The sequence below is a fragment of the Anopheles coustani genome, chromosome 2 (genome assembly GCF_943734705.1).
Source record: "Anopheles coustani chromosome 2, idAnoCousDA_361_x.2, whole genome shotgun sequence".
NCBI lineage: Eukaryota > Metazoa > Arthropoda > Insecta > Diptera > Culicidae > Anopheles > Anopheles coustani.
Window position 1 is genome coordinate 82,877,084 of NC_071289.1, and position 23,882 is coordinate 82,900,965.

Sequence of the window (23,882 nt, forward strand, 5' to 3'; positions counted from 1 at the left end):
GAAGGTGCTTGCGTTGTAGGGCGCAAAGAAAGTTGCTACAGTAGATAAAGAATTGGAATCCACTGTGCGCCACGGAGAAGAATATTCAAACACTCACACACTTTTTAAACCGAAGAAAGACTGCTTCGAAGAAGAGAATCTCATTCCATCCCCTCCGATAGGAGCGTCATCTAAGAACGATTAAATGCTGACAGGCGACCAGAGGGCACATCTCCGTCAGTGCAAGTTCTGAAAAGTAAGATTATGTCCTTTACTATGTGTCACGTGATTCCCCAAAGCTCCCGTACTTCCCCTCCCCTCGCCCCGCGGTCAAGCCGATGGTGTCCCATTTGTTCCCGTTCCCTCAGACGATGGCGATTCCGTCTCACACGGCGGAATGGCGTTGGGATGCGATACGCGATAACACTCCTAATGGCATCCTGCTTGTACGTTAACGCAAAATGCAAAAAACTGAGCATTTGTGATCATAAATTAAACCGGCGACAGTGAAAGTCATGTGCCAAGTCATTGCCCGAACCGATTCCACCCTGCCCCGCGAAAACGAAGCGAAAAGAAAGCTACCCGGTCAATCTCTTCCGAAATTTCCAAAGCGCTTTAATGTTTCTATTGGCTATGCAAATGTGGTGTGGTGTCTGAACGGGAGGTCCCGCAATCAGGGTGGAGTTGGATTTTTTTTCGGTTGGTCCAGCCCGTAAAGAAAGCAAGCGGCGAGAAAAGCGTGAAACAATGAGGTTAAACAAACCACTGTTTTTCCACGCCGTAGCATGAAATTGGTTTTCCGTTCACGCAGCCTCGAACACTTTGGAAAGGAAGAGGGATGGGTGTGGGGGGTGTGGCATGTTGCCGGCCCCTTTTTTCCGAACCAACCCCATGTATTTTCCTCCTTTGGACGTTGTTTCGTACCCGCTTTCCTCCTTCGGACGCAAAAAGGAAAACGGGAGGCGTGTAAAAGGAAAACAAACCCAAAATTTTAATATTCATTTAACGCCATGATTCGTGACTAACATACAGTTCCCGTCATTGGCCAGCACTGTATCGCATTCCAATTTTCCTCACGCACCCCGCCAATCAAATCCTTCCTCCCCCGTACTTCAGTCCTTTCTTCTTCTCTACTTCAGTTCTTAGGCGTATTTTTGTGTGTATTGCTGTTCCAGTATACACTAATACCATTGGCTGGCTCTTGTAACGTACTTACTATTGTTTTCTCATTTTCTTGTTATTTTTCCTTCGTTTCCAATCCTATTCTTTTTGCTCTGTTTGTTCGTTGTCGTAACCTTAAAGTGTCGTGATTTATGCATTCTCCTAGAATGTTCGTAATTATACTGTAGTTTGTTTTCGGGGGAAAAGGGGAAAACCCCGTCCGATTCGGGTTTTGATCGATGCGATTAGCGAATGTGGTCGTGTTCAGCTCTATTTTTGCATCCGGTTTCAGTGTTTGTGTTCGTGTAGGTTACACTACAGCATCAGATGCAACCATCTGCAACGGGCTTTATGCTGCAAAAATAAGACGTTTTATGACACACCGATCTGCTCCGCACGTTGAAAAAATCGAATGCTCCGATTGCACATAATAGTTATGAAATTGGTATACTTACTTGACTTTGATTTGATGTTTGTTTATCCATTCTCCTAGTTACTCGATGTGTTTACCACTCGCCGCAACGTTCCTTACGAAGTCCTCTGTTTCAATGTCACTCTCTAATCCACCGGTGTTGTATTTGGTTATACTCTGTGTGTTCGTGTGTGTTTGTATTAGCTGTTGGCTCATTGAGGTAAAGTTGTCAGGAAATCATTCGGCTTTTACAAAAAAAAAATGCTCTCAAAATTCAAAACAATCATCCAAACGCATCGCTGTACCTCATTGACAAACTCACGTCTTTTCGTTTGATTAATGTGATGTACTTTTTCTTATGAAAATAATTGATTTAGGTACTTTCTAAGTCATTCAAAACCATGCATATTTTACAGGAAAACAACCACGAAAAACTAAACAGTGATATTTTTTATAAGAAAAACTTTATTCTAGATATCTATTCACCAAAGTTCTGATCCTTTTGTTTCAAAACGCAGAAAAGGATCACATCTTTTCTTACATTGAAGGCATCCTATCCCTTCAACCATTCTACTCTCGCTACCATCGTGTAGATTAATTCATTACCGCTTGCCAAACACAGACAGGCTTTTCCTGGCAGGTCCAGTGTTTGCCATCGCTCGCCTCCAACCAAAGCGCTTCAGCCAGGCCAAAACTAATGAATTAACTCGTCCCCTCAGAACGGTCTCTTGTATGGGTTTGGGGACGTTGGACCCTGCTCGAGACACTGGATGAATGTCCCAGCGAGCGTCTGAAAGTGTTCAGCTTCCGTGTTGGGTGAAGAAAATTAATCATATCTTCCATTCTTCATTTGTCTTCCAAAGCCAACCTACTGTTACTTACTTTCGACCAACGTTGGCCAACCATCGTCCAACACCGACCGGGACGTCTTCACTCCGACCGTCGGTACGGAGCTCCCGAAGGAAACAGTCCTTAATTGCAGTGGGTGGAAAATAAATACTTTGATCACACGCTGTGAACCGTAATATCCACCAGTTCCGGTCAGTGGCTTCCTGTGGGCTTTAGGGTTTTTGGTGAAGTCGTATGGAAACAAGCTACAAAAGAACTGGATGATGAGTTGGAAGAGAGAAAAAAAGACACAGAGCAAACCTTCCACTACCCCTTTGTGTTCGTGTCTTCCTTTTGCCATTACTCGGAAGCATTGAATGCTTTTTTTAAAAAAAGGAATCTCATTGCATACGAGTTTACCTAACACAAGTCGGAAAACCGGTTGAATAACCAAGTTCCAAAAATAAGATCAACCCCAGTCTTGCTTCCGATTTGTTTTTCAAAGAGGAAAACAACCCAACCCAAAACATACACTCTCTCACAAATACATTTTTGGTCACCTGTGGAGTTTGGTTTTTCGGCGCCAGGATTTAAGGTAGCTCCCGCAACCGTAAACCTCGACCGCGATGGACCATGAATATTTGCAAATCCTCCAAACGGTCCGAAAATCACAACCGTAACCATTTTGCCCGCCGTGTGCCATTCTAAGCAGGCTAAGGGTATTTTGGGTTTTTCTTCCATTTTCACACCATCATTGAATGGATTTTTTGTTCCCATTTCTGCCAACGAGCTGCTTAAATATTACATAAACTAAAAATTCTTCTCTTTAGAAGGAAGTAGCAATTCAACTAAGGCGTAGCACGAGGGGTTTGTTTTGTTTTTTGCATAAAAATTTCCTATGCAAATTAGATTGTTTTCCCACCATTCATTCGGCCCGTCTCAAGATGCCAGCCGCCAATGAGCGATATGGGGATGCAGGAAATTGTTTTTCTCATTCAATTTTATGCAAAGTGAAACATTTCATTGCCTCGGGGTAAACAAAGCGTAACGGGAAGCAAAATTATTCACCAGCGCTTGGATGAGTTTCATAACGCCAAAATGATGGCTACGAAGGTTTGTTTTTTTTCGGAGTTTTCCTTCGGCTGGCGCTGCTCCTTCTCTTTCCCCCCGTGCGGAGCCTTTAATGGGCGACATTTAGATGTACGCAAAGTTTCACTCCGAAGACGGGCCAGTTAATCTGTCGGAAAATATTGTCCAACATGGCTGCTTATTGCCACATCATCACACCGCACCACTAACGACCTCGGTCAGTGAGCGAAAGGCGAAGTCTTTCGGGCACTAAATCATGGGGAATTTTACGTCCTCAAGTTGTCACCCAGACTTGAAGGCTCTCGCACTCGAGTCGCCGAGGCGCCGTCCGGGGCGATCCGGGGCTACCTCTTTTTGGGCTGGTTTTGTTTCCGCCGGAAATGGAGCGAAATACCCAAGAAGCTCATTAATTTTATCTATCGCCTCATTACCCTTGGCAGTCGAACTTAGTTAATGTCACTAATGGTGACTGTCACCTCTCGTTTCGCGTGAAGTTGCCTCTGGTGACACAAACTTTGGACTGCGCGTGTGGGCAAAACCCGTACCGAGACAATGGTCTGGGGGTGTTGATTTATCAGAATTAATCGGAGCATTTTACAAATGGATCCGCTGTCTTCCCACTCAACGAGAAGAATGGCACGTTCGAGCAGATACAGAATGTCCAAGCGCCGTCCGAATCGATAGCCTCTAGGATCAGTCCGGTTTTTGTTTTCCCCCCATTCACAATTCCCATCCACTTTTCCATATGGCCGACGCGTTTTCACCCGATCCGTGGGCCAAACCCGGATGCGCCCGGTCGGCGTAATTAACGAGATTAGAAACGCCGAAAAAGGATCGCCCATCGAATCTCATAAATTACGTATAACGAGCCCGAATTATGTCTAATGGTAGCCTAATCCAATGAAAACGTAAAAACCAGGAAACTTGGGCACCCGCGCGTAAACGCTTTGCCAGTGGACGCGGAAAAGTGGAGATAATTTTTCAAATACCTAATCTTGCGCGCTTTAAGGGGATGAAGTTTTCCGGTTTACTTTGTTTTGTTGTTTTGCCTTCGTCCAACTTTTTCGTCCACGATGGGTTTACTGCGGATCTCGCTCCGAACCGATTCTCGTATTGATGCGATGCTAATCGCTTTCTTTGGGCAATTTTGTATCGCCACGTATCACGGTGATTCGTCTCTTTTGCTTAAGCCCCGGAAGGTTGGGGGGGATTTTGGGGCAAAGCTTTCCCCCCGGTGGAACGTCGTAGACGGGAACGAGAAAATCTTCCCAAATCGCTACCATCTTGGCGGAACGTCCTGAAGAAAGAAAAATTTAAAAAAAGCCTGCCACAAAAGGCGAAGCAGGGTGAAAGGTTGCATTGCATCAGGAAACTCCAATCACTGCTTGAAAAAGAAAGAAAAAAAAATACTGCCCCTGTCAAACTGAAACCAATCCAATACCACAACAATGGATCATAGAAACCCCGAACGTTCAACCTTCGCTCGGAAGGCAGGAAGCGCACACGGATGGATAGCATTTCCTCTTCCGCTCGGATGCATCGTTTAATGCACTTTAAAGCGAATGCCAATGGTGACGGCGCGATGGCGGTCGGACGGGGCGTAACAAATCTGTTCATCCTGTCGGTCGCTCAGAAACCTCCCCGGGTTTTCTTCGAAACTGGCAACAGGATCGTCTGCCGCACGCTGGCCAAAAATATCCAATCCGATACAACCGGCTGAGTTGGGCTTCCTTGCCGAAGAAGTGCACCATGATTCAACTAATAGTTTGTGAAAACATCGTTAACAAAACTCATCACGTCCGCTCCGCTTCGGGAAGGAGGCCGCGCTCGATCGATCCAAGGAGGGGGTGGCTTTGCGCTGGGAAAAGCTGTTTACTTCCGGCGAAAATCGTCGTCCGGTTGGGAAGCACGTCGCCGTAGTGTGTGGAGCAGACTGTGCGAAGGGAGGGCCAAGAAGTGTCTTCGTTTAAAATTCCGTCAAGGTTCGACTGACGACCGACACGGAAGGACAAAGAAAGTGAGCGCCAGTGCTTACCGAAACTGGCTGTATCGAAGGGAGGAACAGGTCGCCGCAGGGGCAGGGGCCGCAACGGGTGTCAAGTGCGGCCACACCGACGGTAATAATCCCCTCCCCCGGTCAGCGAAGAGGGGAAATATTTTTTCATTAGCATAGAGAAAACAGCTCCACCGGGTGCGAGACCGGCCCGGTGAAAGGTGGAAGAAAATCCAGTGGGACAACGCAACGCCTTTAAGCAAGCTTGAACACGGAACACGGTAGCGACGGGGACACATCGGCATTCGGTACTCATTCGCAGCCATCACGTTGGTTGGGAAATCTTCTTTATGATCCTTTGTTTCGTCCGGGTGCGATGTTATCCGGCCCCAAAAGGACACCCAAGCCAAGTATGTTCGGTTCGCTTCTCCGTCATTGTTAGTGGAAATTGATTAATACATTTCCTTTTTTTTCCTTAGTTTTTCGTTTTTAAAGGGGGCAAGATTCCATTGAAAAAACCCAAGGGGAACGAAAAAGGAAAAGAAATATTCATTTTAGGTCGAAGACAAAATAAAATGATCCATTTATATCCTCGGAAAGATAAAATCACATCTGGATGCGAAGGAAAAGGCAATCTTTTTAAACAACTTGACACGCACCCAGCGAAGAGAGTAATCTTGTGATGTTTCACTTATTAGAAAGTGGAAAGTTATTGAAAAAATTCCTCCCAGCAAACTTCAATCATTTGCAGACTGATTAAAGACGCCACAATGGGGCGGCTGAAGTGAAAACTTCCCAACAACTTCTTTTGTAAAATTTTTCAAAAAACCATGCGACGAGTTTTCTTAAAGCAAACTGAAGCCTTGCTTTTGTCGGAAAAATCTTCATCAACGGCTATCATGCGGACGCAATAAGCAGAACCGAACCAATCACCACAAAAGTGAACCCCCGGGAGCCGTCGAGCAGCGAAGCGAAGCCATAAATTATCCTAATTACGCGTGGACGGTTCGCTGTTATCCTCCCGCCGGGCGGGCGAGGGCGCCACATGGAAGATCGGATCAATAGCATAAGCTGTACGACAGCGTCAGCTGGCGGCGGCTTTTCATTCTCCGGGAAAATTCTCCCCCAAAAAGAATCTGACCGCGATGCCAGCGATATTGAGCATCGAGATGGCTTCATCGGTTGTTCGTTTTCGGTGGCGAAGCGAGGAAAAGTTTTCCTTTTTCCACGTTCCTAATTGTGTTCTTTGTGACATCTACGCCGTACACCGAACAGTTTGGTAATTATAATTCCTCTACTGACATCATTTGAGCTTAGATTTTGGAAGGAACATTCACCAAGCAAAGATTAACGGGGTTGAATTCAAAGGGAATCGAAGGACACTGACAATTGTTCAGGTGTTCTCTAAAAGAAACCCTATTGTACCATTTGTTAGAATTTATCAAGGATTTAAATAAGGTATTAAAGCTTTTGTTGACTGCACCGAGACTTTAACCAAACGTGTCCTTTGTTTGTTGACTGTGTATTTTAAATGTTTAGTAGCATTTTACATTCCTCTGACGTAGTAATTTTATTTGTAACTGTCGTAACCGTTCTGTTTGACTGCTAGCTTCCTATCGAAACTGGACATAGTGGCTGTATTCCAAACACTCAACTCGGAATGTTTAAAAAAAAACACTGGGTATCGGACAGTACTTTATTTCTCTTAATTTTTTTAAAATAACATTCTCACTTACGTGTATCAACACCGTTACCAGCAACTCGCAGTAAGCATTTCAACAAGGTATTTAATTTGTTAGTGATTGTTTCGTCATTCACCTGAAATATTGTCGATTTTTAGATTAACGTTACATGTTGTAATTGACGTAACCTGAACGTTGTACTGCTGGCACTATTTATACATAACTTTCTGTTTCGACACTTCAAAACACCGACACCAAATCCAAGTCGTCCCATTTGCAGCTTCACTTTGAACCACTTTTGTCCTCCACTCCACCTGATATAACACATCACATGTCTCCTTATAGTTTACTCCCACTCCCATTTCTCTTTCTCTATTGTTCCCATTAAATCCCCACGACCATTATTCCTTCAACTTCACAAACACACCGACACAAAACAAACTGTCAGCTAATTGTTCATGATGCAAAATTATTAATTTACTTTTTTCTTCTTTTTCTCTTTTCTTTTTTATGTCAAACCCATTGTTCGCTCTTCATGCAAAAACCAAACAAACAAACAAACACAAAAAAAATATAAAAACAAAACAATCCCGTTGTTGGCGTGTGTTGTGTGGTAAATGTGTGGTAAACCAAAACAAACGAACAAAAAAAAACAAAACCAAAATTCAATCAAACAATCTACTCCACCATCCGTCTCCAACTCCATCAATCGAATCGGATCTGTCGGACGAACGAATCATCAACCCAAACAAACGTACCGTAATGGTTAACTCATCACCACCACCAACATTAAACCACCACCACCACCACCACCAACCATCTTTCATTCCTTGAAATGCACGCAAAAAAAAAAAATACAAATCAATCTGCAAACAACAAACAACAATAACAAACAAAACAAAACAAACAATTATGTTACGGTGTTTGCATTGCATCACACTATTTAGATCGAAAGCTTTTCGTTGGCATGCTTAGCAAGCAGCAAACCGAAGAGGATGTAAGACAGTTGTTTAACGCGTTCGGAACCATTGAAGAGTGCACGATCCTGAGAGGACCAGACGGTGCCAGCAAAGGTAAGTTGAATGAACGTTTTGTCGATTTCGAACCCGATACTAATAACCCTACTTTCACCAATCACCTAGCGTCGCTGTTTGGTTGGATTTCTATTCCGTTTCTGTTTCTCTTACTTCTGTCTGTGCTGCTGTTGCCTTGTCTGAACTGTTTTCTGATGTTGTCGTCGTCTTTGCAATCAAGTTGCTAGAGTTCGTTTGTTTTACTTTCTTTCTGTGTTGGTTTGCGTTTTAGACGTGCTCGTAAAACCGTTTCACTGTTGTTGTGTGTTGTTTTATGTTTCCGTTTTGTACTCTTCCGTTTTTCCTACCTTCCAGAGGACTTTTGTTTTAGTTTCCTTTTCAAATACTATGGGCCTTTAATTGCAGCTCCAGTATGATGGGGAGCCCGATGTCATTCACTCATTTTTCGATCCCTGAACCACTGTACCTCAACAGACTGTAGGGTATTTTTCCATCCATCCTGGTGGTTGAAATTCACTTCATCGTCCAACGGGGCCGCAGATAAAAACAGATAGTCCATCAAGTAGGGCAATTTGTAAACGTTGCACTAAAGTTACTGAAAGTTTTCCCCGTTTTCAAACCTCATTCCTACCGAACCTTCGCTGCAATCCTTTTCATTCATGCCTGGGCCAAAGACGAATGATTCGTATCATTTTAATTGCTCATTTAAGCTTTCGGTTTTCATTTTCATTCGCGCTTTTCAATCTTTCTACCGTAACAAAAAAAGGGGAGAAAAAAACTACCGCAGCAGATACAAAACCTCGTACGATTCTACGGATCGTTTACTGTTCGCTTCGCTTTTGCTCCACCGAAAAGGACGAGCTGTGGCCAGCGTAGTACCCAGCGAATGGGAAGATTAATTACCGCACGGAAAGGCTGCCCAGTGCTTAACGTTACAATCAGCGTGGCTTTCTCCGGCACTTGCATCCGCTAGCGTCGGATCCTGGCCATTCCCATTCCCGTGCATCCGAGAATAATAATACAAGAATTCAAATCCTTCTTTAAGCTCTGGAAAAATGCCAGTCATTTCTCTCTAACAACATCCGAACACATAAACACCAGCGGGCATGGATTCGGGCGTGGAGAAAAGTTCATCTATTTCAGGGGTGGATGCTTTCCGGTTTGGTCGTCTTCTCCGCTCCGTTCATTACTGGCTAGTTGCTAGTTTCGGTTGTTGTCCTTTTTGATGCAATTTTCCTTATCCACATGGCACGGGGATAAGTTCTTCCTTTGGTGGCCATTTTTTCAATTACCTTTCCTCCGGGAGTCCATCCGTCAAACCGGTCAGCTATGGCTGGGGCGTCTTTCCGGCGCTGTCGGTCGAAGGGCAAGAGCTTTGTATCATTTATTTTCTCGCCGTTCACCTTTCCCTTACTGTGCCACCTTTTGTATCGGTGGCTGCAGCGATGCCATTTTCTGTGAACCTCAACTGCACACTCATCAGTCGCGACTGCTACGAGAAAGGCTGCACGTAAGCGGATTTAGCACCAGGTGGGGTTTTTTTGCCCACAATCCCATTCACTTGTGATCCGTCGAGGAGGGTGTGCTCGGACGAATCGTGCCTCGGTATTTCGTTACATCGCTCGGGCGTTTATATGTTTCTTTGCATTTCCGCCGGCCATTTTGTATGCGGGTCAACGGCTTTTGGTCGCATTTACGCGCTCTTTGTGGGAGATTGTTTCGTCGACCTTTATCCTGTTTTCTATGTCCTTTCTTTCCTGTTTCAATCATTTTAGCGAAGATATTCTTCTTGCTTTTTCCAATTTTCAGCTTGATAGAGGTGATTTACGGCTTCAACGGATTGACCCGGCCCTTCGCTTATCATTGCCAGTCGTCATGGAAGCTTCCACCTTCGAGCCCTTTTCCATTCGCTTCAAACGTTAATCCGAGCGTCTCTTCTCATCAACTGTGGCGTTTCGATTCCACTGCGGAACCGAAAACTTGGCTGTACAGAGTTTTTATTGAAGCCAAAAACTTGAGCTAATTAAAAATTCTACCCTCGGGACAGGCGAAAAAAATGTGCCCCCGTCCGTTGGCAGTGACGAATGGTCACCACGCGCTGATGCGCTCCGGTTGAACCGCCGAGCCGGAAACGGGGGATGAGTTGTGCCGCAGGAGAGAGGAAGTAAAAGTTCAGCCCGGAGCAGCCTGCCTGTCGGGATGTTAAATAAAATTAAATTTTTTCTCCGAATACCTCTGAGCAGTCGAGTACTTTTCAGCGAGTTTTTTTTAAATTAATTAAAACATTCGCAAGTAACTGCTGAAAGATGTATTTCGAAACGGAAACGATGTTTGAACGACAGACTGAAGGGGAGACTGCGAGGTAACACGAAACAGTAGAATGAGGAACAGAATCTTTAATTTTGGAGAAAATACAAGCGGCCAGATTTAAAATCACGTTCTGTGCGAGTCGTATTCATATACTTTTATTCGGTTTAAAACCAATCAATTTTATTTGAGACACTTATCGAAAACTGCAGGACGAGTTCTAGTGGCACAGTTTTATGAACTTCGTTCGCATTTTTCCTCGCCTTTGTGTGCTTTTTTATCACTCGGCTAATCGGCAGAAAATTACTCCAATCACGTTCACTGTTTCCCCCAAAATCAACCTCTTATCGCACCGAAGATAAACATAAAAACCTACACCGATCGGACCGGAATCCTTTCACCGGCAAAACAGGACACGTTTCACATCCTCTCTCAGGACGCCTCAGGATGTTTTTGACCCTTCCAAGTCTTGCTGTTTGAAAAGGGTTTTTTTTTCTCCGGACTCCGGGTGGCAATATCTTTTACTCGTACCAACAAGAGGACTCCACAAATCGGAAAACCGTTCGCTTGATCACGCAAACGCAATCCCTCCACACCCGTCTCCCTTGTGCGTCAGTTTGTAGGAGAAAAATGGGTCACGAGATAAAATCGAACCCGAAGGAGTGGTGAATGTCTCCAGCAACGAGTCCACCATCGCCCTTCTCTGTGTTAGTTTCACTTTTATCGTCAAATTAAAACGCCAAAATGAATTGTTTTACTATCGCACGAGCGAACGTCGTTGTCGTTGGGAAGGAGTCGGTTGTCCTTCGTTCGATCTGTTCGGCACGCACATTTTGGTACGGCACGCTTTTGCTAGTGCTTGTTTTCGGTGTTATGCTTTCCATGGGCAAATGAAGAAATTGTCCAACATAGAGATAAGATAGTAACTGTCCATAAAATGGATCTCCTCCCGCAAAGGGATATCTGTTGCTAGGTTTTATTTGGAAAAGTTTTCGCGTTGTTTATCCGAGGAAAGATTCGTCTACCCTTTACTTAAACCAAAGTCTATTTTAAAGAACATTTGCTAACATTCTTAGCAAACAAACTTTTTTATCAAAATTTGCAACTGATTGTCTTTTAAAGAGCGCTTTTTATTTTCTAAACACAAGTTGAGTGCTCAGCGACCATCATTAGGGCGAACTCTTCCGCAGCGAACGCTGAGCCGTAGATTATCAGGGCTTTAATCACAAATAAAAACTAAGCTTTGTTGCCTTGTTGCTTCACACTTTTGGGCGCCATCTGAAGTATCTTGTTGCATACAAAAGCCCCAACCACTCCGACGAAAGGATAAATGTAGCCGAGCGGGAGTAGATAATGACAAAGGGGGGAAAAAAAGTAACAGCACCCGAATAAAAGATATACTGTTTCCCATCGTTCACGAGATACAAATCGCACTTCCCCCCCCGGACGCCATGATAAATTCAGGCACAGTTAAGCAGCTGCTTGCGCTGGAAGACACCCGATAAAAAGGGAGCATCCAGCGTTAAAAAGACAAGAAACGAGGACAACGCGAAGGGGACATTCCTCCTTTTTTTACTTGTTTCGTTGGGACGCCAAAAAGTGGACGAGGATTTCCAACGAAATAAATGAAAATCCTACAATCAATGAACGAAAGTACGGAGGAAAAATGAACACCGAAAAAACAAAATGCCGTTCGAAGTTCAGTAACAGTCGAGGCAGAAGAACTTATCCCAACGAATGTCAGAAGGGCGAAACAAAGAGCCTTCCAACCAGCAGTGCGGCAAATAATGAGTCAAAGGGAAGGACCACTCGGCAGCCGAACAAAGCTGAAGAGCTTCTTTCGCTGCCGTTACTATCTCAATCTCAATGCGCAGTGGCACATCTTGAACTTTGAATGACTCGTTTGCCTCACCGTCACCGGCACCGTAAAGGCGCACTGACTCCTTGGAGTGTGTGTGTGTGTGTGTGGGTGTTGCTGCAGGCGAACTCCAACGCCATCGTGTCAACTTGAAGCTCCCACTGCTAGCCACAAAGTGACAAAGACGAGTGGACCCGAAAGCTGTCCACCGCCCGGAGTCATGTTTTATGTCAATTTCTTCGATTGCTTCACGACTTGACAACGCGACTTGCTTGGGCTTGGGATGGCGGCAAATGCACAACGTTGTTGGATCGTGTGTTCCCGCCCGGTGGCATTGGAAATGGATTTGATTTGAAGTCATTTAAATGGAGATTATTCTGTAAATACATAATTTATATGATCACTTTTAGCGCCGCACAGAAATGTGCTCCCTTTCGGCACTCCTTAGCCACATTCCGCTGATGCCACATCGTTGACGTGTGAAAGATGGTGCACAGTTGCCCAGCAAAGGGGCAACAGGACTGAAAGATTACATGTATAATTCAGGGAGAAATTTATTTTCAGTTCACATTTGTTCGCACACGGACAGTTCTCCCGGGGGCGGTCCTTCGGTGCGGACTAGTTGCGCCCGGATTATTGATGATCTATTCGGTGACGGACCGAGGCGAGTGAAATATTGAATCTTGATTTATTTGACAGCACCCAGTACGAGCCCTTGGGCAGTGTGCGCTGATATTTCTTTTCCCTTGGCGGCGTGAAAACGCATGAACAAATGTTTCATAAACAGAACATGATCCGAACGTCCCGGACGTTGCTCCGCAGTGGCAGCTTATTGACAGGCAATCGAACGGATTTCAATCAAAGCTCTTGACCCACTTCATCGGTCTGGTGTAAAACTCACCACCTCCTCAGGGAGAGATGATTAAATGTACAGGCTGTAGTTACCCGTCCTCCCACCTCGATTACTTGCCCCCGCTGTTGTTCGTCTTCAGTTGAAATTAAACAAGCGACCCGGGGCCGCTCTCGAGACATCCGGCTTCCGCCCGGCGATCGATACCCCTCAACAGCACAAAAAGTAATTAAATTTCTGTTACACCGCTTTGAAGTAGACGTCAGAGGGAAAGTTGATTGCTTTCTGGTTTCGTGTAATAGCACGAATCGGAGCTGCTCCCGGGGTGGAGTTCGGAGTTTGCCGTTTGAACTTGGCAACAATCGACACCACGGGGAACGGAGGGGGGAGAAACCCGTTTCAGGGCATCAGGGCTTCCGCTTCCAGCGCACACCTTCCGGTACAAAGGATTATGCTTTCGGGTAGCAAACGGTTCTGGCTTCATTATGAACCTAGGGTTTTCGGTGGATGTTTGCAGAAGCTAGATCAATTAAAACATATTGTATGGTTTTCCGAAGCTCTTGCGTATAATAATTCTCCTTTCTTCATCCCGTGTCTTAATTGGTTTAGTAAATGTTTAGAATTCGTTAGCTAAATTGAGTCGCCCAAGTAAGCCCAATTTCTCTCTCTCGGAAAATGCGTCTCCACGATTGATAAAAATGTACCACCGGAGCAACTTTTCCAGACCAACGCACAATAAAAGCTCCACCATTTTCCGCTGACAACAAAGTGCTGGCCAATTGCGGTGCGTGGGTGTGTGTGTGCGTGTTGTTTTCAAAACTTTTTCACCTACTTAGCAATAAAAGGCCTTACTTGGTTGAAAAGGCAGTTCCCCCCGGCGTGGAGCGATGACTTCATTCGATGGTGAAAATCTAGAGACCACACACACACACACACGCACGGAGATGTGAAATGGGAAAAGTTTTCGCCCGGCTTTTCACGGAAGGAAAGAAAAAGCAAAAGAAACAGCTAAAAAAGTGCGGCCAGCGAAACCTTTCCGCTAAATAGTGCCATAAAAATGACGGCAGAAAAACCGCAAACGAATTGGTCAGCGAAAGATGGCTGGCTGTACCAAGCAATACACCAACAAACACGCTGGCTACGAATGGCGTTGGTCTTCCGATTCGGAATGGGTCCCACGTGCTTTTGGGACAAACAAATAAATAACCGCCATCGAGAGGAAAGTACCGTCATCGATCCGGAGCCCGCTTGAGCTAAGCCCGGAATCCATGCAAGAAAATGAAATTGTTTTGAGGCGTGAGTTCACCGCTGGAATGCCAAAAGGCAGGGAATTGGCACACACACACATACACACACCGGAAACTAAGATATGATAGAGTTTTATTACATCCATTACGCTTTGGGGAAAGGAAAGTCCCGCGGTTGTGGGAACTTCTTCACCGTTCGGCAGTAATCAAAAGTGTTACAATGTAACAACGCAGTCGTGTACTGGTCAGGTTCGCTGATTTGATGTGTGTGTGTGTGATACATCGGGAATGGACGGAAATCGATCTCGAAGGTCCTTAAAACTTTTTATCACCACTGATGTTGTGGTTCGGCTTCCCTGTGGTGGAACTTTCCCGGTGGTTCCCCGTAACTGTTGGCTATTGTTTGGTGCTGTGGAACGTGCTGAAAACAGAGACAAGCTGAAAACCCACGCCACAAACACCCCACGGAAGGTAGGAGGGAGTGAGCGGGCGTGATGAAAACTGGTCCAAAAGAACTGGCCAAAAGTTTGCCGGCGACTAACCGCCGAAATTGTCCATCTTTATCCTCCATTGGCCGGCTTCCCGCACAATTTCCGCTGGATTCTTGGCCACGACGATCCTGCTGACTAAGAACAATAAGTCCTTCATCCGAAGGGTCCCAACGCACACGATTTGCGGGCTGGAATGCTCGCTCGAAAAAGTTGTGCTGGATCGTTAGGGAGGAAAAGTTCGGGCAAAGGAGCAAATCCCGTGCGGATATCATCAATACGTCCGAGGAGTGGAGTCCGGCATTCTTTCCAATCAAATTTTTTGCCGCCCTCCATTCTGGCGCTGTCGTCATAGACTTCAACGTGCAATCTTCGAGACGCCATCGTCACGAGCCGAACATTATGTCACATCGATTTCGAGCGTCCCGAGTGTGAAGGGAGGAAAAACTTTCTTTTCCAGTAGCCAGCAAAAACAAAACACAAGAAACCACCCTCCACCGCTGCGGGTGATTGACCCACGCTATGTTCGCTTAGCCGAAGCCATTCTTCCGAGGACGAGCTGTTGAGTTACACAACAGAAAAACTTTCCACTCCCACAAGTGCCACTGTGTTGGTCCTTTTTTTTCCCCTGCGCTAGGATTTCGCATGTTGGCTTGTCGTTCTTCATACACATTGTGTGAGTGTTTACGAATCGAGCAAGATCTGGCAAATAACGGCAGCATCCGTTCACTTCCAACCAATCGTTCCCCTTTGCCGGCCAATGAGATGTAATAAAATATATTTACTGACATATTCGCATAAATAAAGTACATCCCGAGCTCGGGTGTTCGCTCCAGTTCCAGGAGCAGAAGGACAGACCAAACACCCACCAAAACGAAAAAAAAGAAGAAGAAAAACACACCCAAAGACACACTCGGTAAACTTTGTGCAACAAAGAAAGAGTGAACAACAATATATTCACCGTGCAAGGACCCAACTTTTCAACTCGTTTCGGAAGATCCCAAACGAACGCTGTTTCGAACATGCTCCGCATACTTTTTCTTCTCTTGCACCTCGGTGGGAGGGGGAGGGGAGGGGAGGGGTCGGAAAAGTTTTTGTCCATCGTTCATCGAAATGTTGATTGCCCTTCGATATCCAATGCGTATCCAATTCAGCGCACCAAATGGCGTCGGAAGATTAAAGACCTGTTCGAAACTCAACACCAACTCTTCCGAATTTCCTAACGCTATCCTTTTTGCTATGTTGGTGAAAACACAACCCATACTCCGTTGTGTTTTTCTTTTTTTTTTGCTGCACGACCAAAACACTTTTTAATGACGTTCCTTTTCAACACTCTCGGGACGTAAATGCTGGTTCGCTTATGAAAAGTTTGCACTCCTTTGGAACCCCTTTCCTTCCAAGTTCGCAGGCCTCGGTTTTCCACGGCGGATGAAAACTGGGGGATTTAAATCCGCCTCGAAAGGCGCGTGGGAAGGCAAGCAAAACAAGTTTCACATTCGCGTGTAATTCTAATTTAATTTAATCCCTCTCCGGAAGCCTCTTTATGTTGACGCTGTGCGAGGTTGGTTCAACAAGGTCTTTAGCTCCGGGTTTATGCCTTCCCCGCTAACAACCCATCGATCCGGTGCTGTTGGTGAGATGCCGATGTTTGGTGGGTGGGTAAAAATCGTGATGGGGTCGGGGAAACGGTGATTTGGACGCTACAATGGGACACCGGAGCCATCCTTTGCCGTTTCCTTCAATTTTTCGAAATAACGCTCGCCCTCGTCCCTCGCAGGAAAAATGTTCATCTCTTCCCGAACGGTAATGCGTTTTTAATGTTTCGCGATCGCACACACAATGTGCACCATCGCGTCGGCACAGTTGTTCGGGATGAATATAATACGTCCACCATCCACCCCGGGGTGGGTTTTCACTTGATGACTACAATCTTGTGGCGTCCCTTTCCCTTTCGGCACAGCCTCGCGACACCGAGATTGTTTCGGTTCGATGTCCTGGTCGCGACTTACACTTCATCCTTGGAAGACGACCGAGATTTTCCGAAAGGCTCTGAAAACGCCACGGGATCGCCGAGGGAATCATCCATAAACATTTTCAATGAAAGCTTTTGACGAACCGTTATCGTTGGGATATTTTGTTTTCTCCCGTTCCGAACCAGAATCGGCCTGAGCCCCTTTCCACGCTGCCGCTCCTCTACCGTCAGGCTCTCGTAAAAACATAATTCCGAAACGATGATGGTTCGTCCGTCGAGTGGAACTATGGAAGGAATGAGCAACAATGTCGGAAGGCAAGAAAAAAAAGAATGGATCGCTTTTTTTATGCAAATGCCCTGACAACGAGGACATACACGCTCAAATGAAAATGGCACATTCAACAAGAGGCAGCCAAAAGTCGACATGAGGAAAGGAAAAGCCCTACAAGCCCTGGACGGGGGATGTTTTTCCCGTATTTTTTTTTCTCCTTTCAACTCAGAAATGATTCGTCGCAAGAACCTCTTCCGGGGTGGGATGCTGAAACGGCTGTAAGGAAGGCGGGCAGGCAGGCAGGCAACAACAGTGGAACTGAAATTTCATTTTACGAGCGATGTCCCAGCATGCTCCCATGCCTAGGGATTTTTTTTATTTCTTACTTCTTTTCCTCATTGTTTACTAAATCTCTTCCCTTCTCCCTTCCCACGGGTGATATGCATTACAATGTCTTCGTGGCTCGTAAAAACAGTTGAAAGCAGCAAATTTTTCATCCTCACTTTTATTTCTCTTTAACGATTTTTTCCCCCGTCTTCCTGGAGAACTTCGGAGATACTACTATATACCGCATGTAGTCGTGGTTTGTTCGACATATTCACATGTTTTCCCTTTTCTTCTCTTTCTCTCTCCCTCTTTTGTCTCTTACAGGTAAGCTTCAGCATGGATTTTAAAGATTGAGAGCAAACACTGACTGGTGAGCTGTCGTTTAATAGTTTAAGCAAGAATATTTGTGACTCTTTTTAAAATTTATTAAAATTAATTTATAGGAAATGATAGTTGATTTTGTGTTGTAAATCATTTTCAATAAGGGGTATTTAATAAATGAATTAATGCGTTCAAATTGATTCACTTGATGCACGCATCAGGGCGATAAAACCGTCTTTACATTGTACTCGGAATGGATTCGGCTGGAACACATTCACTAAATTATGTGTAGAATGTAAACCATGTCTGAACAAATTCCTGTTATACCCGTTCCCAAGCAGTCTACCGCCACTGCAAACTCCAGCGACGTAAGTTATGCAGTTCGAAGAATGCAGCACATGCAATTCCGTAAATGCAACAACATGCTGCATGCTGCCAGAATGTGCTCCAAATTATTAATATTCATATTTGTTGCTAGATAGTTGAATGAAATTCCATTTGCAATTAGAGTGATGGCTTTGGGGTACACATTTAATTGACTTCAATCAACTTGAAGTAATTTGGTACAGAATTCAATAAATTAATTCAATTTCGGTGTTCTCGCAAGAGATTCCAGCGAAGATCTGTAACATTTCAGATAAATTGGAAAAATAAATTGACGAAAATTAAATGGAAAGCTACCCTTCTCCAAGCCAAAATTTCCCACAGTATTTGCGCACAGAGTGCAATCGAACGGAACGCGATGATACCAAACGAAACACGAGATGCAAACCAATAAAGTGGGCCTGTAGGAAACCATTCGCCCCAAACAACCGAACCGATAGTCAATAGCGATAAATGTCCTACCTCGCCATCACATTACCGAACCCGACTCGGGTTCGACTTTCATTGCGCGACAAATGAAGCGGCGAGAAAATTGCAAAAACTTTCCAAACGCTCCTCCGCTGTTATCCAAATTGGTTATGTTAAAGCAACAACAAAATAAAAACAACAGAAGGAATAAAAACACACCCGGACCGGATCGAAACGATCGGACAATATTCCGCTCAATGTGTTTCAATTGGTTTTTGAATATTTCCTTGCTTTGCATATTGCTTTCCCAGCTGGGCGAGAGACATCCTGTTCCGGTTTGTGTTTGTGCAACAGCCAGCAAAAACATTCCGAGTGTACGAGTTTGTATTCGTAAGCGATAGATAATATTGCTACACATATCGGATGTGTTTATCCAGGGTTAACCCCTCTTCGGTACGGCCTTGCAAATAGGTTATCGTTGGAACTGAGTGGATCAATGAGGACCCGCCAAATGAGTCTATTTGAACAGTGTTCAGTTACCTTCAGGCATCTTTTGTCACCGAGGAAAACTCATCCACCGGTTGGTACTTCATTTTTTGCTTCGTTTGGAAAATGTTGTAGCATCACATAAATTTTTGTGCAAAGAAAGGTATTTTAAGCACAAAATTGAAACTCAAAAGGACAATCGCACTTTCTTGGCAGTGCACATTCCACCGGACTGTGGTGGAAAATAGTGATATGTTTTTTTTTTTCGTTTCCTCTTGCCAGTCCTTTCACTCGATCATTGTGCGCTCCCGAAAGTACCCCTTGTCAACAGGTCACTTAACCCACGCAGCAGCTGTCCTATCACTTTTTCGGGACAAATAACGGCTCCGAGCCAGCGAATGGCGTACCAGAAATTCCCGACGATCCACTTTTGCGCACGATGGCCTGCACTTCGTGCCAGAAGCTGGAACAATTTATTCCCCGATTGTTCCGAAAGGGAAGTTCACTCCATGCAGTCCATAAGGGTTCAGTATTTTTTTTATGGCTTCGGCATTTCGCTCCCCGCAAGACGCCTGAGTGTCTTATCCTTTATTATTTTTCATTTTATATTCGGACAGCACACTCGAACGCGACCGAAGAATCTCGACCGAGCAATGTCGTCCGAAGGAACTGGCGCAAAATATGACTGAATGAGACTTGAACCGTTGGGTGGATTTTTGCTGAGCTGAATTTCCATATTTTCTCACCCCACCACTCCACGGCCAGTCCGGTCCCACACTTTTCTCGATCTCCTACTGGGAGCGGAATGATTTTCATCTTTTACGCTGTGACGTTTGGGACGTTGCCTTCAATGGGTGCGCGTGTGTGTGTGTATGTGTGGGTGTAATAGCACTTTTTTTCCTATTAAAAAAGGAAACGCACAGAAGTGTGACTGCGTGTGTCGAGCAAATGCCTTAAGGACTTCTTGGCCTAGCGTCTTCAAGACGCTCCAGAGGGTGCTGCTTCTGCTGAATTTCTATTCAGGACCCGTTTTCTTCCTCTCCATCTAATGACTGTTTTTCTCTGTGTGAGCGTGTACTTGTGAGTGTTTGTGCTCGGTTTCTATCGCACTCCTTACAGTCTCTCGCACATTTATCTGACATTTGAACGACATCTGGAAGTGGGAAGTTTCCTGTTCCTTTTTTTTTATTATTCTCACTCGTCCCTATTTTTGGCGAACGGTTTTTGTGTGTCACAAAGGCAACCCCAAGGCTCTCGACGGGAAGGGGGGTGTAGGAACGCGTGGGCATGGGAATTGGTTGGGGTGCCACCACAGCCTCAATGCCAAACGCAAACGCCACAAGCCGACACTAAGCAGCCGAGTGCTTCAAGGCGACAAGATAAACGAAAACGTGAAGCCAAGCTTCGCACGGATAAGGACGCTGGAATAGCTCCGCTTGGTTGGCAAGGGCGGCGGGGTGAGGCCGCGGGTCGGAAGTGTGAAAAACTCGGTACGTACTCTACATCATTCCGAGACGGATGGCGTTGTCGTATTGCGTTTTGTGGGAGTGTGGGGGTGAAAAACAAAACTTCGCCAAGCGCCATGAAGCGGTGGAACGGGAAAATTGTGTCGTGGGATGAAGAAAATAAACCAAACAAATAAACGAGTCGAAAAAGGACAGAACGTAACGCGATGGAAAATCTTATCGAAAGATTTAATTTTCGATATTATTGTGTTTTTCCGATCCGACCGAATGGGTGGTAATCCGGGCGGAAAATTCCGAGCGCGAAAGCAAGTGCGCCTCGCGCTCACGACGATAAGAAACCGAAAGCAAATGCGCTTCGGTAAGCGCCACGCACAAGTATCCTTTATCTCAACTTACTTTATGCAAATTGCCTTTAAATGAAATACCACCGAAGAAACAGCACCAACAAAAAAAAAAACCCAAACGACGTCGACGGCGGGGGAACCATTTTTCTTCGAATAACAATCATCTCCGACCGCTTTTGGGCGCGCGTAAAAGCGTATGCTCGGTGGCGCCAGCCAGTCGTGCCTGATCGCAATCATTCCCGTTCAAAACAAGGACACAAACAAGAAGCCACACATACACACAACCAAACAACACCGGGTCCGACCCCGAAGGACAATACGGTGATAAACAAACGCTCGCAAGCGCCGAGAAGATTGTTTCACAAGGAAAATCCAACCACCAAACAGCGACGGCAAAAGGTGAAAACCAGACGGTCGGCCCTTCCCCCGGCCAGTGGGGTTTCTACATAAATGAAGAAATATTAACGCACCGCGCGCTAATACATTATTAACACGATCTCGATGGGCATATTAGGTAATGGAGTAGAACGTAAAAGTTCTTCCCGGTTGTTGCTTACGCCGGAGAGCGTTTCCTTTCCGTGCGGGAGGAATTTTCTTTTGTTCTGTTTTTTACCGTTGAACCGGCAACCTCTCCACCCACATACTTCCACACCATGGGGATGATCTTATCGCCCAAAAGCGGTGCCCGAGACGACGTCTTATCATATTCTCACCATTCCCGTGGCAAACTCTTCAACGTGTCGTTTTCGACGTCGTCGGCCAAACAGAAACACAAAAAAAAAACAACGACCTCCCATTGAAACGATGAGTCCCAAATGAGCATAAATATAAAATGGACCGGAAAATGGTACGCCGCGTTCGGTCGCTTCGGAATACTTTTCTCCTGCCTTTCCTTGGGGATAATAAGCGAGAGATAATGATTGATTGAATATTTCATGCAGCTAATGTGTGTCCGGGCGTTTCTCCTCAGAATAATTCACTCTTCGGCTTCAGATGGTGATAAGACATATTTTGGAAACGAATTGAGATAAGTTATTTATGCAATAGCATGTGATGTGAAAATGTTTCTAATTTCTCTCGGTTATCAAAGGTTAAAAATAAATTTCGAAGATTTTCAACCGAAATTTTTCTCCCTTGTTTGAGAGGAAAATGAAAATGGTCCCAAGATAGTTGCACTTTCCTGGGGGAAATGACTCCGTCAGAAATTCAACAACCTTTTCCCCAAGCCACCCCCTGTCGGTAATGCATGCATGCGGAGGAAAAGCCATCATTTATCGGCTTATTTTCTTATTTTACCCTCACTATCATCCATTAAATCGTCTCACTCGAATTGTCAACTTGTCACCAAGAGCATAACAAAAGCCGTCGCAACTAGCTGTGGCAAGTGCTTTCCCCCATATCCCGCGTGTCCCCCCTGACCCGGACGACCTGCTTGACGGCAGGAACCGTAAGAAAAAAAACGATACTCCAGTGGCACAATGGGTATGCTTATGAAGTGGTACTTGCCAAGAACGATCCGCCACTTCCTGCCCGGTTGCGTCGGTCTCGGTCGCACCGGAAAATAAATTTGTTCCGACTGTGGGAGCAATTATTTTCCACCTCCCCCATGCGGCCCCACGGTGCGCCCCACAAGTGGTGAAGGAAAATGGGGGGGAAAAGCGCAACTAGTCGCCATAGTATTTGCCACACGGCACAAATGACAAACGATGGCGAAACGCCGCGCGGACCGGCTGGTTCTAAGCCCATCCCTCTTGGCTTCCCCCCTCCCCCCATTCCACCACGAAGAAAACCATAACGCTTTTCCACGGGCACACCACAATGAACCGTGTCTCCAACCGCTGGCACATGAATCATATTGTCAGCCTCCTTTTCAAGTTGGCAACTTTTCCTTCGGTTTCCCTTTTGTCATGTGCCATTTATTTCCCGGCCAAAGTTGCAGCCCCCTCCGCTCCCGGGGAAGGCAGAGCCCGACATAATGCATACAGATATGTGTGCCGGATATGGCCTCCACTATATTGGCAGATCGTTTGGATGGCGTACGGCTTCGGTTGTCTATTTTCGAGCTCGTCTTTCACTGCTGAGCGTTTCTTGGGTGTGTTTTTCTTGTGTGTTCATTTTTCCGACGATACATTCTCTTTTTTTTGTATCCCCTCTTGTGCTTTGGACGTTGATGCGGCAGCAAATATCTACATCAGTCGGAATTTGCCTGCACACAGCACGAATGAAACGCCAAGCAAACAAACCCGGAGGCCAAGCATGTACTATGTCACTTCCATCAAGCTCGTCCTAGAGAACTAACACCGGAACGTGAATGGAGCGTGAAAAAACCGTCCTACGAAATTGCTTCCAGGGAAAAAGCTTTCTAGCGGCTTCACCGTATCGATGTCGGCTTTGTGCCAACAGATGCGAACTGATGCGAAATGATGCCGTCTTAAGAGGTCGAGATTTTTACATTGTGATTTAGTGCAGTGGAAAACCCGTTTCTCAAGTGGCACCGCAGACGTTTCCATATCTGAATAACCTTTTTTCATCTGAGTGCTTGCTGCTGAGAAAGGATTTACCCCTTGTAGTTCATAAGAAGTTTTTCTACGACTCAACGAATGCTGTTTGAAGTCGTTTCGGTTAGATGATGGTTCAGAAAGTTCAGTGTGAAATCCGAGACATACATTCAAGCAGCTACATTATCGGTAAAATATGATTTATTTGCCAAAGAAACTGCTACCTTTAAGTTATAAATCTTAACAATTTCACTGGTTTGATAATATTTTTTAAATCTTTATATTAAAAATTCTTGTGTCACGGTCAGTGTTCAAACTCCTCCCAAACGGCAGAACTAGTTTTAGTCAAATATTTGTACACATATTTCTTAGGCATGACAATAGGTTTTTAACGATATCTCATGTCTGGAAACTACATACTTTTTTTAAATAAATAACAATTTTTTATCTTTTAAAAAACTCTTTTCTATATCATGC

At 45.2% G+C, this 23,882-nt stretch overlaps 1 protein-coding gene across 10 annotated transcripts in view; it reads left to right on the forward strand.

Annotated features, from left to right (window-relative positions):
* The window catches only part of LOC131265820 (CUGBP Elav-like family member 4), a 337,737-nt gene that overhangs the window by 252,783 nt on the left and 61,072 nt on the right, over positions 1-23,882 (forward strand). For 4 of the 10 annotated variants that reach the window (XM_058268143.1, XM_058268142.1, XM_058268145.1 and 1 more), the window contains exon 4: positions 8,092-8,217. The exons of 5 other annotated variants lie outside the window; for them this stretch is intronic. In XM_058268143.1, coding sequence (XP_058124126.1) covers positions 8,092-8,217 — 126 coding nt within the window. Of the gene's footprint in view, positions 1-85; positions 236-8,091; positions 8,218-23,882 lie in introns of those variants that run through there. One more of the 10 variants, XM_058268149.1, reaches the window with a different exon arrangement.